Source organism: Neopelma chrysocephalum, unplaced genomic scaffold (genome assembly GCF_003984885.1).
Source record: "Neopelma chrysocephalum unplaced genomic scaffold, ASM398488v2 Primary Assembly neopelma1_24, whole genome shotgun sequence".
NCBI classification, from domain to species: domain Eukaryota; kingdom Metazoa; phylum Chordata; class Aves; order Passeriformes; family Pipridae; genus Neopelma; species Neopelma chrysocephalum.
In genome coordinates, this window is record NW_020897693.1 from 45,629,260 (window position 1) to 45,645,930 (window position 16,671).

The following is a 16,671-nucleotide window of genomic DNA, read 5'->3' on the forward strand; positions in this document are numbered from 1 at the left end:
CGGCTTGGCAAGCCCTTCACTGCATCAGGACTTTGGTTTCCAGGTTCACTCTGGGCAAAGATTAATCTCTCACACGTAGATGTGACACTCTCTGGTAACAAGACTTGTGCAAAAATAGGCAATAGGGCATTTCCTTGAGCACTTGGTTCCCGTCGACCAGCAGGTCTTTCTCTGTGCTCTCCTCTTTCCCCTGATGAGTTCACCACCCTGAGTGGGGGGTAAATTATGAAGGAAACAATAGGTTTTGGACCAGTCTCCTGGCAAAATCCATCTCCCATCTCCCTAGCAATGCTGTCCCTGTTGCAGGCAGTGGTACCCACCTTACTATATGCATAGGCCCTACGGGCATCATCCACAATATTCCAACTCTCCCATACAGGGAGAGATAGTGGAGGGTGCTGACAACCAAGGTGTGGGAGACAGCAGACCAGTCAGGCAGAACATGTACAGGGGTTATGGACCATGATTTTGCAGGGGTCCTCCTTGTCAAAGACAACCTAGAGAGGATGAAGAAGGTAAAGAGAACCAAGGGGATGAGATCTGAAGTCAGCAACCACCTCAACGTCGGTACCGCCGTAACTTCAGGTGCTGATGCAGAAGCCCAGAGAACCCTATACCACAAGATGGCAAAGAGACAAATACAGCTGAACCACCAGGTGAGAACATGTCTGCTCCCGAGGCCGAGCAGGACGCTGGCCACGGAAGTCGGAATCTGCTAAGGAGTGTGTAGCAACTCACCTGCCGAATCAACTAGCCCTGGAAATGGATGGCGCTGGAGCGTCAGGCCCGCACCCAGCTGTCGCCGGCAGTGTGAAGCCCATGGGGGCCAGGCCGCCACGCGTAGGAGGGTCCCTGCAGTGTTCCTCCAAGTCTGGGGTGTGGGCCCGGGAGGAGCCACCGCAGGTGCAGATCTTGGTGGTACTAGCAAATATTGAAAGGAGAGCTTTGCAGGCCGAAGTGGAGCAGGGTTCCGTGTGAACGGCAGTTGAGCGTGGGTTGCCGTGGGGTGAGTCTGGCCCAGCCCCTGCCTCTTGGAGCCCCCTTGATGCTCTTAGCTGTGTGTCCCATGGGGCCTGAAGTGTTTACTTCAAGAAAATTAGGGTGTTCAAAGCAGGCCAGCCGCTGGCAAAGTGCAGATAGGAATAATGGAGTAGGACTCCGGTTCTATTTTGTTGGTTTTCAGAAACAGGCCCATGATTAAGAGGTATGACTGGGGGCATTCGTATTGTGCTGCTAGAGGCATCACCCCATCAGGACAAAGCACTGGAGTGCGGTCAGCAGCAATTGTGATTCCTGCTCTGCCACTGAAGTCAGAAAGGAGATGACATTGGAAAGGGGATTGAAAAACTGAGCAGAAAGTGATAAAGCAGAGCCGCTCCAGGGGCTGGGAAATCTATGCTGTTGTCTGGAATAGAAGCAAATACTCTGGTTGTGGTTGGATTAATTTCTGGGCTTCGCCACATGTATATATAATGAGCAGGTAATAATCCATGAGGATCTGGGTAGAGGTTTGGGATCAGCTTCGTGGGTTAGGACAGTCAAGAAAAATTGCTTAGGAAAGGCACAAGGAATTTTCATTGATGGAAAGGGTGTCATGAAATTCTCTGTGGTGCAAACAAGTGTGGCAAGCGTGGAAATTCTCCTGTGGCAAACAAGTGTGCAAAGCTGTCTTCTGGAGTTAATAAGTACAGCGGGGAATGGCCCCTTCACAGCCAGTATTACCCTGCCAGTCACCACCCCTCGTGACTTTCCAAGCAGAAGGGCACTGGGAACAGCAGCTTTGGCACAGCATTTCAGGGCTTCATGGGATTACTTATTCACTGTGTTCCTGGATCAGTTCCAGGCTACCCGGCTCTGCCTCCAGTGTACAGATTCATCAAGTATCCACAGGGCTCACAATCCCCAGAGGCAAGAGAAGACTGTAGGAAGGTTATTCATATTGCAAATCACACTGTCTCCGCAGGACCTGCAGGGCTCTGGGAAGACAGAACTCCTTCCTTCTACCTCCCTAACACTAATTCAGGGTGATTAAGGCAGCAGACGCACTCTGGATGGATTTCATTGCTGGGGCCATTGGAGGTAAATACATAAATTAGTGGTTGTTGACGAGAGCAGATTGCTGTGTTTCCCTCTTGTTCAGCTAAAGGGCAAAGTCTCAATAGCAGAGCTGAGCCTTTCAATGGGGTCTGCTTGATAACAGTGTATTCTTTTTTATTAAACGGAAAATGTCATCGGAGCAGGTTCACAGAACTGCTGGAGAGGCAGTGCTGCAGCTTGGTCATCTGAGGTCACTGCTTGCAATCTCCTCTGATCTGATTGCAGCGGGACACGGTAGAACTCTAATAGGAAGAGACAGACTGTAATACCTTGTGTGCTGATACAAACCAGCTCATACTGCCCGGACAGCAAACCCTCACGTGCCTGGTGTCTGGGGGTCCCAGCAACCTGCTGGAATCGTGGCTCTGGGGGGCTGAGGATGTGATTTGTGAGACAGGAGGGGAGGAAGCATGGTGTTGTTGCAGTGAAGAATGTCTGAATGAACGACCTTTGCATTATTTGAGGTTAAGATGTATTTGCAGTTGTAAGGGTGATCTCAGCGCAGGCGTGCTACAGCAGGCTATGATCTGGGAGAAAGTAGGTTAGCTGTACATAAAAAAAGAAACAGGAGAGAAGTGTGATTAAATTGAGACGTTTTTAGATCATGTACTGCTCAAACTCAGCTTTGTTTTAAACAACAAAATATACCCATCAGTCTCATTTCTTTGCTGAAATCTTATAAGATTTAGTGGAGTATCCAAGATAATATATACCAATAAATAGCAAGAGAAAAGCCTTGGGGTCACAACTGACAGTAAGGCCGCATAAACCTACCAGGTGGCTGAGATATCCAGCCCAAGCCTGCGCATCAGATCTCACTTTGAGATTTGCTGAAATTTGGCATTTTCCCTTACCAGGAGCACCCTGTGGCACCACTGCAGATGTGCTTGTCCTGGGGAGGGCCATGATGAGTTTTACCCTGCACCTTTTAATTGCTCATCATGCAAAATGTGCGAGTGGGGAGAGGTTTGGTATCTCAGCAGCATCCAGCTGGACCAGGACGTGCCTGTTTCTGGCAGTGTTGGTCTTCCTGGGTGTTGAGAGACCCTGCTTGGAAAAGACCCTTCATGGGAGAGGAGGGTATAACCAACCCTCCATGACAGCTTGTTTTTCTCCTCCTCTTTCTCTCCTGTAGAGAAGGGAGTCCTGTGCTGGGGCTGGCAATGGGATGTCCATCCCATTGGATTCACCAAACCTCCTCTAAGACTTCATATTCATGGTAGGGTAAAGATGATTGCATTTGTTGCTTGGACTCCTTTGCTTTTTTGATGCAGTTTGAGATAGGCCACTTAAGGACAAACTTCTTTTGCGAGAGAAATGAAGAGCTGAAAACATAGTTTCAACATGACTGTTCACCTCAGCATTCTGCCCCGGCTCCCATGAAAAGCCGTGGTTTGTGCTGTAACCCCCTGGGCAGGCACCAGCATTGTGAGCTGTCCGACCATGAAGCAGGGATCCCCCATGAGTGCCCTGGATACAGGCTCAGCCTGGATCCAGCTCAGACCATAAAAGTCTTTGCTTGTTTTAAGACACTTCACTGACCTCATGGTGACAGAGAGCAAGATTTTCCATCCTGTAATCTACGTCCATCTCAGGGCTTTATCTAGAAGGGATAATGCAACTTCTCACTGGTGACAGAGGTGTGTTCTGGCAGGCTGTTCCCTGCTGGAGGCTTGCACATAGACATGTGCAAGTTACTTGGGTAGGGCTTCAGGGCCAACATCCCTACCCTCACATGGGACAGCTTCCAGGATGGGACAGCTTTTCTGCAAGAATGGGATGGATTTTTGTGCTGAGCTTGTTTCTTGACTTATGTTTGTTGGAGCTGAAGCAGTTTTCATGTTCCTAAGGAGGCTACAAACCCAGCTGAGGAGCATCAAGTAACTCAATAAACATAACAGAATAAAAAATAACAGAATTTCTGTTTAGTAAATTACATTCTTGTAATCTTGATCTGTTTTCAGAATGTTTTGGAGAAAGCATGGCTTAAGTACCTCTGAAAAACAGTAGAGGTGTTGCTCATTCGAATTCCATGTAATGATCCATCCTCAGGCTGCCTCAGGTGGCTGCAGATATTGTGCATGTCCTCTGGGCTATGGCTTCTGTGGCCATGGGGTAAGCTCATCATCTTCAGCCCAGGAAACAGTGATCTGCTGTGACTCCAGATGGAAAAAACATGAGAGAAAGATGCTTAATGATTGTGGAGATTTTCAATAACCACAAAATGTGGCTGGATGATTTGGGAAGTAGCTCATCTGTAAGGATGTCTTTCCTGACCAGTAAAGCTGAGCAGGAGGTTGGATTAGAGACCTCCTGAGGTCCCTTCCAACTTGAATTTTCCTATGATCCCATGTATGCTTTCTAGCCTTGCTACAGCAGCAGCCTGGGCCATGGCAGGGGATGGGGATTGACAAATAGGGCTATTGATGACTGGGGGATGACTTGACTCTTACATCAGCCATAAAGATTTTGGATGGGGAGGCTGAGATTCACTCAGCAGGGGTAGAGCAGCAGGGTCTGCAGCATGCCTGGGCTTTTCCACAACTGTGAGGCCACAGACAATCCAAGGGTAGATAAAATAGTCCCTCTACAGAAGGAACATGCTGTCAACTTGTTCTCACAGATAAAGCAGCTCCTGCTGACCACTTCCAGGGTCATGTTACTGAATAAAGCTCAGCTTGTTTAGGGGATGGGACACTACACAAAACAAAGGTCTTCAGAAGTTGTTTTCTACTCATGCAGTGTATAGACAATGACCCCTGCTTCTCCCTGGGTCTCTCAGCCAAGGGTTTGCCAACAGCTTGGAGCTGTTGCAGCCTGGTGGGCTCTGTACATCTTGCTTTCTGGTGATTGTCATCCCACCAGCATCCCTCCTTAGTTAAATTGCCTGGTCAGAGTACCCTGACTTGTGAAGAGACTGTGAGTAATCCCTTTTGTACCTGCACTCTGTGCGTGTGTGTAGGATGCGATGCCACAACCTCTGCACAATACCTGGGAACACCTCAGATAAAGCAGGCATACAGAACAGCTCACTAAAATCAAAAAAGGTCATTCAGCTGGTTTGGCTATTTATTTTTGTCACAACTGATGCAGTGTTACTCAGCAGTAGTCCCACAGGAATCCTCTCCTGTATGCATGCTATACATTGCTGGCCTTCTTAGATTCTGCGGTGCAAACAGGGCACGTGTGGGTCATGCTATCTTAGTCCCAGGCTATTTATATTGTGTGACAGTGTACCCTGCTTCTTCGGCCTTTGACGGACTTGGCTGAGCTCCTCAGCTCTGACAACTGCTTGGAGTGTTTTGGCTCCTAAGGAGTGCAGTTCATGGTAGGCTGTATTTATTTGGAGGTTTGGGGGATTCACATCTCTGGTGGGAGCAGTGAAAAATTTACCTTTATGTCCCCCTCCCAAGTGGAGGTGCTTGGTCCTTGTTGGAATCAACTTGACTGGGAGCCCTTAGGACTGAGAAACCGTGGGAAACAACCTGTTTTGGGGCAATCTGCTATGCTCTTGTCTTGCATTTAAATTGTGAACAGGGCAATTTCTCCAGAAGGGAGGTCAGTTCTTGTCAAACACTGACCCAAATAAGCCTTGGTACATGATCTGCATGAGCTCCTACATTCCTGAGCCGGTGGAGCAAGCCAGAACTTAGCTGTGCTTGCTGCATCCCTGTGTCGATAGCATCCAGTCAGCCTATGGCCACTGCCTCTAAGGTTCAGGAACTCTGAAACCGATGTGATGCCAAATCCTCCCAGGCGGGATGGGGTTCTTGGGACAGGGGACTGCAGCTCTGAGGTCAGCATTGTCATGTTGGCATTGACCTACATGTTGCTCTTCTCTGTCTGGCAGTGTCCATGTTTACTCTGGCCAGTGGCCAGGACAGTGCAGGTGTCCCCAGGTGACTTTGTGCATTGTCACGTTTTGCTTGAATCAAAGGTGTTGCTTCTTCAAGCCATAATATTGCCTGTGTATTCCCCCTTGCCCTCTCTCTTCCATCCTTCCATCTCTTCCATCTTGGCCCATTTTTCACCTTCGTTTCTGTTTAGCTGATGTCAGATTTGATAGATATTTTTGAAGAACAAACCTCATTTTTCTGTGAGTGAGATGCTGTTGGCTGTTTTCTTCTGAGTAATGCACTTTGGGATTGTCTCCTGGTGAATCATAGTAGCAGCAGCTGCTTTTCTGCAGAACATCGGAGAGCTTTCCAGAGCTCCCAGGCAGCCATGTAATCACAGGTGAACATGCCCACAGCAACTAATACATATTTAAGTAGCTTGGTTTTAAAGTCTTTTTAAAGAAGGACTCGATAAGAGGCAGTTTACAACCTGTGAGCCACCAGATGTGCCCTATACCTCTGACTGCCTGGCTCTCCGAAGGGCTCATCCAGCACTTGTATGAACTCAGTCTCTGTCTAAATAAGTCACGTGGATACAGCTCCATGATCCTCCAGCCTGATTTCCTCTCAGGTGACTTGGCATTAGATGTACTGGGAGGAAGTTAGCTGGTCAGCACCTTTATCACTTGCTGTATCTGCCACCACTTATATCAGAGCTGGGAAATGCAGTGAGGTGAGGACAGGCATGGGGATGATCTATTTGTTACTGCAACCAACAGAAATTCTTGTTGGAGCTCTTTAGCCCTCCTTACGTGACATTAAGGCAGTAACTGTCTCATAGGATTATTACATTTCCAACTCCAGTGGCTATTTTAAGGTCTTTGAGTGAGCCTGGGTGTTGAGAGAGGATTGGCAGCTCCCCCCACACTCTGGACATGCTGTCACAGCAGCAGGCGGGGAATCACAGTCAGCTGGTGTGTGGGGAGGGCTGTGGAGCCCTGGCTTTGAGCACACCCTCGCTTTCCCCAAATTCTGCTGTGCCCCAAGGGGCAGCTGGAGGGTGGTCTCACTGCAGAGCAGCACTGCTGGTTGTGCTGTGCCCCAGCACCACACCAGCCTGCCAGGACTCCAAGATTCCTGTGCTTTTGCTCCTTACCCTGATTTTGCAGCAGTGCTTGGTGCAGGTAGGAAATGCACTTCAGAGGCTTAGTGCAGCATGGTGCTGTGGACCTAAATGCTTCAATAATTCCTCACCCATGTAGATGTGCTTTGCAAGCTTCAGCCAGGACATGTTAGTCCTTGGAGGCAGCAGGAGCAGCTCTCCTGTCTTCAAGACAGATTGCTGAGAACCTCTAATGTGTGAGGACCACTCTTATATATATATCCTTGTGAGCACTGTTTTTATTCCTTAATATTTCCAAGTCAAGCATGGAGAACCAAAATTGCTCCACTCACTTAAGTGAGTGGGGATGCTTACACCGCACATGAGGGTGCTTGGTCATAGTCCAAAGATGCCTTACTGCCTAAGCTGAAAGGGGAAACAAAAACAGTCCAATATCATCCCTTCAGTCTTCCTGGAGCAGTGCTCTCAGTGTTTCTCATTGTCCCATCTTGCATTGTGGTGTTATTCCTCCCTGGCAAGTTTCTCCTGATGTTATGATTCCTCCTCTGAGTGTGTCTTGGTAACACAGAGGAATGTGCATGTTTTTCTCTGTCATTCTTGGCTCAAACAACATTACTGGAGCTCAAGAGAGGTTTGGTGCCAAGCATGGCAGGACTCTGAAGCCGTGTTTTCTGCTATTGACCAATGCCCTTCTGTGATGTGTGAAAACTTTCTGTCGTGACATGTGTTGTAACCATCTCTGACGCATTCTCTGTTTCAGGTGGCCTAAGCACAGCCGTGGGTTATCCGCTGGACACAGTGAAGGTACCTGTTGGAGCTTTATTTCTTGGCTGTAGAACAAAAACAAGTAGGCCCTTTTGCTTTCCCCCTCCTTTCCAGAATACTAGTTCCATGAGAATGCTTTATCTTCATTACATCTACATATTTCACCGTATTTGGTTGTGTTGTCTCCTTCAAAGAAAAATTAAATTGTTTGGTGATGCTCTTTTATGATTAATTTCTGGTTTGCTGCTATGGCATTTGTTGATTTATTTCTTTTAAAATCTGATATCTGCATTTTAAAGTTGCTCCTGTATTCCTAGGTGAGAATTCAGACTGAGAAGCATTACAAAGGGTTTTGGCACTGTGTTCAAGAAACATACAGGACAGAAAAAGTAGGTACCTTTCATCAGAATTGCTGATACCCATTGTGGATGCCTTGTTTCAGGGAAGCAGAGCTGCTTCTGTCAGTTTGGGGAGGGTGGGCATGCACGAGTTGCACACAACCATTTGTTGGAAGAGGGTGAAATTTAGCTTTGCTGACGAGCTGTAAGATAGAAAATGATGCTGCCTGGCAAACGTGCATGATCCTGGGACAGGGAGGTGAGGCTGAACCCAGGAGCAGTTTTCCACAAGCCAGTGCTTTCAAGCAAATGCTTTTCCATGCCATTCACTCTTAAAAGTTTTTTCTCCTCTGTTTCCCACTAGATTTGGGGATTTTACAAAGGTGTGTCTGCATCAGTCCTTGCCGTATCAGCAGTTTCTTCTGTTTCCTTTGGCACATACAAGAACTTCCTCTGTACAATCTGCAAGCTGCGATACGGGGCTGCAGATGCAAAGCCATCCAAGCTGGATGTTTCCCTTGCTGGAGCTGTTGCCGGTGCTGTCCGGGTAGGTAAACAGCCGTCAGGGAAAGCACAACAAGAGATCTTGTTCACAAACACAGGAGGCTGGAAAGGCTGGGAATGTTTTTGGTCCGGGAGGCCACAGGGGAACATGCAACAAGTCTGGTGAGTTTGTTTTTGCAGGGGAGGTCATACTTTGCCCGCGCTGCCCCCTCACTGGTTGGTCCGTGGGATGGCCAAGTCCTGCTGGGCAGCTGATGCTGGATTTGGTTTAGAGCATCAAAATACTTGAGAACATGCTCTTAGAATGACATGGACCTTGGCAGCAAACACAGAACAAGGAAGAGAAAACAACTTAGGCAGTAAACTCCCCAAGTGGCTCTGATGGTGTGTTTATGTAAGAAGAGAGATAACTCTGAGTTAAAGCACAGGTTGGTCCTTTCCCAGCGGCTGCACAAGCCCAGCATGGTATTGCTGCTGAAGTGGGCAGTGGACAATGTTGCCTTGCCAGGACTTAAAACTCAACAGGGCACCACTGAGAACTGATGCTGCCTGGCAAATGTGTATGATGCTGGGACGGGGAGGTGAGGCTGAATCCAGGAGCAGTTTCCCACAAGCAGATGGATCTCTGTGAGCATCCAAAAGTGCAGTGAATGTGGTGGAGCTCACCCCATCACCCCGATGGCATGCTGGGCAGAAATGTATGCTGGGTCACAATCCTCTTACAGAGCAGTCTAGATGGTCAGGTTTCTAGGTGTTTCCTAGCAGTCAGTGACTCAGCGCAGGCTAATTTTTTTAAAGTCTTTATGGTCTTGGTTCAAATGCATATACAAACAAGAGCCCTGATGTATGCTTCCCTATAGCTGAGGACATACCCTTTTCGTGCCCATCTGGTTTAGCAAGTAGTCACAGGTATTTAATATCTGGTGTTGATTTTTGCCTTGCCTTTCACTCTGCCCAGTGCAGCTCACACACGTGTCCTGCTGCTGCTGGGTGGAATGGCACAGGCAGAGGGGAGGAGGCTGGAACTTGCTGGACTTTGCAGACAATATTGCTGCCTGAAAATTTGGGAGACAAGTTTTCAGGAGGGGGATAATACACTGTTTAAATAAGAAGGGTTAAAACACCACCCTCTGATGTTACAGGTTGTGTTGACAAACCCTAGTGAAGTGGCTAAAGTTCGGATGCAGACTCAGAGAAACCCACACCCTTCTGTCACATCTCAGCCTGTTTCCAAACCAAAGTACCAAGGGTCTCTGCACTGTCTGAAGGTGATCACCAAGGAGGAAGGTTTTGGGGGTCTCTACAAGGGCTGCTCTGCATTACTCTGGAGGGATTGCTCTGCTTCTGCAGTATATTTCCTTTCCTATTCTGCTCTCTGTGACTGGTTCACACCAGATGGGGAAAATAAACCAGGTAGGTATCAGAAAGCATCTGGCATTACCTGCAAAAATGGCTTATTTAACACCACTCTAAGAGGGAAATGGCTCTTGGCAAACATCACCCAGTACCTATAAAACCTCACCCAGATCTGATCCCCAAGCAGGGCTGCTGTGTGTGTGTTTTCTGGTGCTGCAGGGCTAGTTTTGGGCCCCAAGTGTGGGTGCCAGCAGCCTCCCTGTGAGGACTTCACTGGCACAACCTTGTCCCTGAGCAGCTACTCCTCCTCCTGCAGGAGGGGTTTTTACAGCATGCTCTGGTGCCTCGTATGTGGATATGAAATCCTGTTAATGCAGAAACAGGATATGTAACTAGAAATGAAACATGGACAAGCCTCCTGGGAGCCATCACAGAGCACAGATAAGGGTCAGTCCAGAGCGTGAAAATAAAGTCCAGTTGCAGAACGTAAAGACATTTCAGGTTCTTAGTTGTGATTTTGCTCCAAAAAGCAACTATCCTCTTTGAGAAAAGATTGAATAGGTAACATTCAGCAAAGAGCATCTCCCCAGGAATTATAAAAATAAGTAGATCTATCAGAAGAGGGTGTAAGTGCTCTCAGGCTGCACCACATCTAGTTTGCGTGGTGTTCAAAGTGCCATGTGTGCAAAAACGAGTTTTTTGTGAGATCACTGGAAACACACAATTGCAAGAGCTGGACAAAATAACTTCCAAAAAAACATGAAAGTTACCCAAGTTCATTGACAAATCTGAGATGCTTGTAGCTATGTGAGACTCAAGTGAATTCCTCCTCCTTTCACTCTCTCCCACAGGTTTCCTCGTTGTGCTGCTTTCTGGGGGTTTTGCTGGAGTCCTGGCCTGGGGATTAGCTACTCCCATGGATGTCATCAAATCACGGATGCAAATAGATGAATCGGACCAGCACAAGTACAAAGGCCTGATCCACTGTGTTAGGGAAAGTGTGAGAAAGGAGGGTGCAAAAGTGCTTTTCAAAGGACTGGGTTTAAACTGCATTCGTGCCTTTCCTGTGAACATGGTAGTGTTTGTAACGTATGAAGCTGTACTGAGATTTGCAGATCGTTATATAAGCAAAAAATAGCTTGTTCTATTCTTTTCAGAGGTGTATCTTGTTTGTTATTCTTTTTTGTAATACAACATCCACAATCAACTGCTGAATTGATGGACAGCATAAGAAGCACGGACATTTCAGCACAAAGCTGATGACTGATGGCTTTGTTTCATTCCAATAAGATTACAAACCCATCAGGGAGTCTTGGATTCATATACAACCTCCCTTTTATCTCGTTAAAGTATTTAGACTGCAGCTGCTGCTTTGGCCCTTGAAACATTTGGGAATATTTATGTTCTAACGAGCTGCTTGTCTGATCAGAGGTTTTGGTAAAGCACTTAATTTTGTTTTCTACTGGCCCAGAAAATGATCCTCACGACCAAAGCAAGAGCTGGGGGGAGTTTGTGTAAGATTTAACACTATCCAGCCTGCGCTCTTTACATGTAATGCCTGCACTGCATTCACTGAGTGACTTACATATTTGTGCTTCAGGCTGTAACTTCTCTTTCCCAGCTGTAATTTTCTCAGAGTACTCTACAATTATATCCCCTTGGCAGCAGCTGAAATATGAATGTCCTTGCTTTTCCCTGTTGCTATTTAATGAGTGGCAGGCATGGTCTTGTTTACATAACCAGCTAATGGCCTCACTGCAGTGACGCCAGGCACGGGTTCCCGGCAGCCACGTGATTTTCTCCCAGAGCCCTACGCAGCATCAGGCCTCTCACGGAGGCCTATGGAACAGCATCTCTCTGAGCTTGGCACAGCTTTGGAGGCAATCTGTTCTCATCCTGCAGGGAGGGTGGGAATAGATGCAAAGCCTCTTTGCTTTCTCAAAGGAAAGGCTGCTGTAAAATCTGCGCACTAGTGGGGTTAGGCAAGTTAAAGGAGAGTTGCAAAGTTGTAGAGCATAATTAAGATTTACAGCTTTCAAAAGTGCATACTCTTCTCCCTTTAAATGATGCTGTTAGGAGCAGCCAAATGTTATTTTGTCAAAGGTATATTTTGAAAGAATTTATTACTTCTTTCTCATCTTCCTATTACTTCTTTTTCATTACTTTTTCCTACTTTTCATTAACATGTGAATTGAAAAAAAGAACACCCATGTTATTGCTTCAGAAGGAAAACCCCTAATCCCAGAAATACTTTAGTTTGCTCATCCTGCTTCAGGGGCCACATACATGCTTTCTTTCTCTGTTTTAATCCCTGCATGATGACACTTGGAGTGGACTGGATCCAACCCCTCTCACATTCAGCTAAAAATGCGTTTCTTGGAGGGGAAGAGGAGTACTATATTTTAAAAGGAGTACTCATATTCAGGACCCTTTTGGTCCACAGCCACTTTCACCAGTTGATGGCATGGCTTTGACTACACCGACAGTAATTTTGCAGCAGACTTGACAGCTGCCCTGGACACAGAAAATGATCTTGTACTAGAATGACAATTTTAAAGATTTCAGGTGCTACTAGTCAAGAATAAAGGGGACCTCTTCCACTCCAGACAGAGACCACTAAAAAGGTCCACAACTGTACTCCTGAAATCTAAGCCTTCAACTGGCCTTTTAAACATGTTTACAGCCTTGCTATCAAACAAGCATCATAATTCTTCTCTCAAGTCTACCCAGCTCTTGCAGTTGGTCCAAGAGCAGAGTTAAAAGACCAGGCAGGTGCACAGTATGTCACCTTAAGGGGGAGTGAAATTAAAGACCCAGCACTGAACTGGATTCTCTCCACAGTGCTTATGGCCCCAGCAACCTACCACCCCTGCTTACAGCTTTGAGTGTCAGCACCAAACTACCTTTAGTCAGAATGTCCTTACAACTGAAGATTTAATTAAGTTCTCAAGGTCTGGAAATCCTCTTAAGATACCTCTTAAGAGTCTACTACCCTCACGTTTTTATACAAGGGACACATTTAACTGAGTGCTGTCCCTGTCCCAGCTGGGCAGTGATTTATCCCAGCTCTGCCTGGATGTTTGGAATCAAACTCCTTTATGCTGCTTTATTCTCAGCTGACCTTGTTCCAGGCATTACATCCCCTGAGCAGAGCTAGTAAAAGAATGCCTGCAAAACAGACTAAACAACCACTTATTGTTAGGCAGCACTGATACCACCCATGGCCAGCCCCAGGTTTGAATATTAACCAGCTCATCTTTCTTGATAGGCTCACGCATTCAAATGACTAAAAATGTCTCCTGTCAGTGGAACTGAACAGCTGATTTTGAGACACGAATTACAGATGAGTTGTAAATATGAGTGGGAATAATTGCGGAAGCCAGTATGAGGGGCTGAGAACTGTAAGCCTTGGGGCATTCAGCACCATATGTAAGCCATGTGGCCTGAACAAATGCTACATGAGAAGCAAATTGCATCTCCAGGCAGCTTATTTCAGGAAGGTAAGGCCTTTGCAATCCATCCTGTTCACAGCCCTTTACTGGGAAAAATTTGTATACAATGCATGGGTGAAAACCTGCCCTAGAGTAAGAACTCACTCTCAGCTAATTTACGCTGATAAAAACACCACCAGGTACAGAAACTGACTGCAAGTGCTGTAAACACAGGCACATAAATATCAACCAATTTGTGTTTTCTGACATGACACATATTAGGTACTTCACTACACACACACACCAAGTTGGGTCTCTGGCTTCTGGTTTTCAGCACTTGACTGCTTTATTTTCTGATTTCTTTGTATTATCATGACCTTTAGCTACTCTAACAATCACAGAACTATTTATTCTGATAAATTAGCCAGCTGAAGGCCAGCTAACAGAAAGAAGATGCCACATTTGCTGTGCTGATATTGGGTTTACTTTGCAATAGGGACTGCAGCTTGTTGTACAGATGATTTCTTTCAGTAACAAAGTTGGTGGCCTTGAAAAAAAGAGAATTTTCTTAGAAGGCACATTCTGCTTCAAGTTTCATGTTGCTGACAGTTCCTGTTTCCTCTGACAATGTTTGTGACTATCCAAGTAGGTTTCAGCATGCTTTTTGGTGACTTTAGAAGAGCTGCAGGAACCTATTCAGAATCTGTGCTCTTGCATAGCAACTGTGGCGCACCATGTTTCCACTGAAGTACCAGTTTTATACCAAACCTACCTGTAAAGAGGTCACATTGACCTTCCCCCATTTCAGAGCTGGCTGCTGTACACAGGGACATTCAACATCCAGACTGGATGTCAGTCAGACTGACTGGCAAACAGGTAATTTTGGACAACTGACCCTTACTAGCTCACTCTGGGAGCAATCTGAAGTCTACCTGGAAGGGGGTTATAAGGCACCTTGTTTCATCAAAACAAGGACCAGCTACATCAGATGATTAAAGTCAACATCTAAAAGGGTAGGAAGAGAGGTCAAAACCAGTTTCAATTAAGGTTTTAGAAAATAATAATAAAAAAGTAAAACCAAAGAAGTTTGATACAGACTTTTATCTACATTTTTATTACAGTGAGATGAACAAAATAAGCAAATTGAGTAAAATGTAATGAACATTGCCTGATAGCATTCTTAGACATTTCACATGTGCTTTTGACAACTGCCTTCTTCTAAATGCCTCTGGGAGATGAATTGTAATTACAACAGATGTAGGAATTCACCAAGGCTCTTCTGAGAAACAGTGTCATTTCAGAGGCATGCTGGTATGAATTCAGAGTACTTGAAAACAGTGCTTGCTCTGTAAACAAATACTAAATAGTTTTGCTATCGCTTTCCTTTCTAGAACTTTCAAAACAGATTTTAATTGTTATAAAATTAATCTATCTGCTTAGAATAGAGTACTGTTTCTCCTACAGCATATTTTCCTTTCATGAATAACTAAATTAATTCTTAGTTAATGAAATAAATCTTGCAGGATAAATCTGCATTTAATATTTTAAACGAGAAATTTGCATTATGAATTTGTAAAAGCCCTTTTAAATTCAATTTAAGTCTTATCTTTTATGTATGGCTTAAAGACGACAAAGAATAGACTGCAAGAACAGGAAGGTCATCATCAAAGTCTAAAGTAAAGAGTTAGCTTATTTAGTACTGGATTTAAGAAGCAATTTTTTTCCCTAAGAATTGCTCCACTACTCTTAAAAAATAAAATTTTTTCTACTGGTTGTTAAGCCCTTGCTGGTATTGAGATGATTTGCGTGTGAGTTATAAAGACAGTCTCTGTGAACCATTTTCATGAATACATTAAAGTAAATGGCATTAGTGATGCCAGCTCACACAAACTGTAAAGAAAAAGACAAAAGCTAAGCCTTGCTATTTTCAGCACAAGTTTGAAACTCACGCAGTAGGACTACATTTCCCTTGCACTTCTATCTTTCCTTGGTTCCTTGCACAAACATAAATGAACAGGTTTACTTCATGTACACCTTGGCACTTCCATCTCAGCAAGGCAGGGTCACGCTGCAGAGGGCGTGTGCTGTGTGACAGAACTGCTGCTGCGGGGAAGGCAGCGGCACCAGCTCCGGGCAGCACAAACACCCAGCACGTTCTCAGGTACTAACAGCCTGATCCAAGGACTACTGAAGTCAGTGACAAGTCTCATCCTTGAAACATCTCCCTCAACTCAAGTGTAATCAGCTGATTTCAAAGATTTGCAGTGAAATTAGAAGCGGCTTGTTTTGTTTTTAGTTGTTTTTTTTTTTTTTTTTTTTAGGAATACTACAGTCAATTTATGTTCGCTATACTCCACCACAGAGAACCTGTTAAGTTGAAATCTTTGACACCTCATTCAAGTGCCTTCCTTGTATTTTTAAATGATTTACAAAATACCACACATCAATACCCACATGTGTTATCTGCATTAAATAAAAATACCCTTGATAAGACTATGTCTGGGCTAGGAACTTTCTGTTCTTTATAAATATAAGACAGATCTAACAGTTTGCATTCAGCACTGAACATATCAAAACAAGCTAATAATTGGAAATTTTCTTCTATAAGTAGTACCAAAGAGTTCTTTTGAAGAAAGAATATAATTAAATATTACTTGAGGTATTTTAACAAAGTATATTTTGTCACTGCAATACATCCTAAAATAATTATCCCTAGTTTAAACAGGTGCAGTAAAAGAGAACAGACAGTACAAGAAGTATCCCTGTGTCCAGTGTCACTTAATTTTCAAAGCATGATTTAACACTTGGTATTTATAACTAGACACTAAAATTTGCATTTCTACACTATCTTCCACCTGAGAATACGAAGGAACTTTGCAACCTCATGATAACCTCCTCTCTCCAGAGGCACTCAGATCAGTAAACAGCAGCAGAAACAAAAGTAAAGTGAGATTTCTGCAACTTGCCCAAGATCAAAGAGGAAGATAACAGCAGAACAAGACTGATATTCTTTCTCCTGTGTTCAACTCACAGATGTCCATTCTTTCTGTACTCATCCCACTTTGTAACATTAACTAGCTTTTTGTGTGCAGCACGTTCCCAGTAGCCCAAAAGAACATGCAGTCTAGTAAACCAAGGTACACAGTACAAAAGAAAATGGAGCTACTACTTACTAGTTTGAGATATGACCTCTTACTAACACATTTAAAACAATTTCCAAG

At 45.0% G+C, this 16,671-nt stretch overlaps 1 protein-coding gene across 1 annotated transcript; it reads left to right on the top strand.

Moving 5' to 3' along the window:
* Positions 1-1,882: 1,882 nt before the first annotated feature.
* SLC25A47 (solute carrier family 25 member 47) lies at positions 1,883-15,542 on the top strand. The gene is made up of 6 exons (XM_027673973.1): positions 1,883-2,079; positions 7,817-7,860; positions 8,139-8,210; positions 8,524-8,706; positions 9,806-10,076; positions 10,871-15,542. The coding sequence occupies exons 1-6, from the start codon at positions 2,052-2,054 to the stop codon at positions 11,155-11,157; spliced, it is 885 nt and encodes a 294-aa protein (XP_027529774.1). The 5' UTR covers positions 1,883-2,051; the 3' UTR covers positions 11,158-15,542.
* Positions 15,543-16,671: the final 1,129 nt, after the last annotated feature.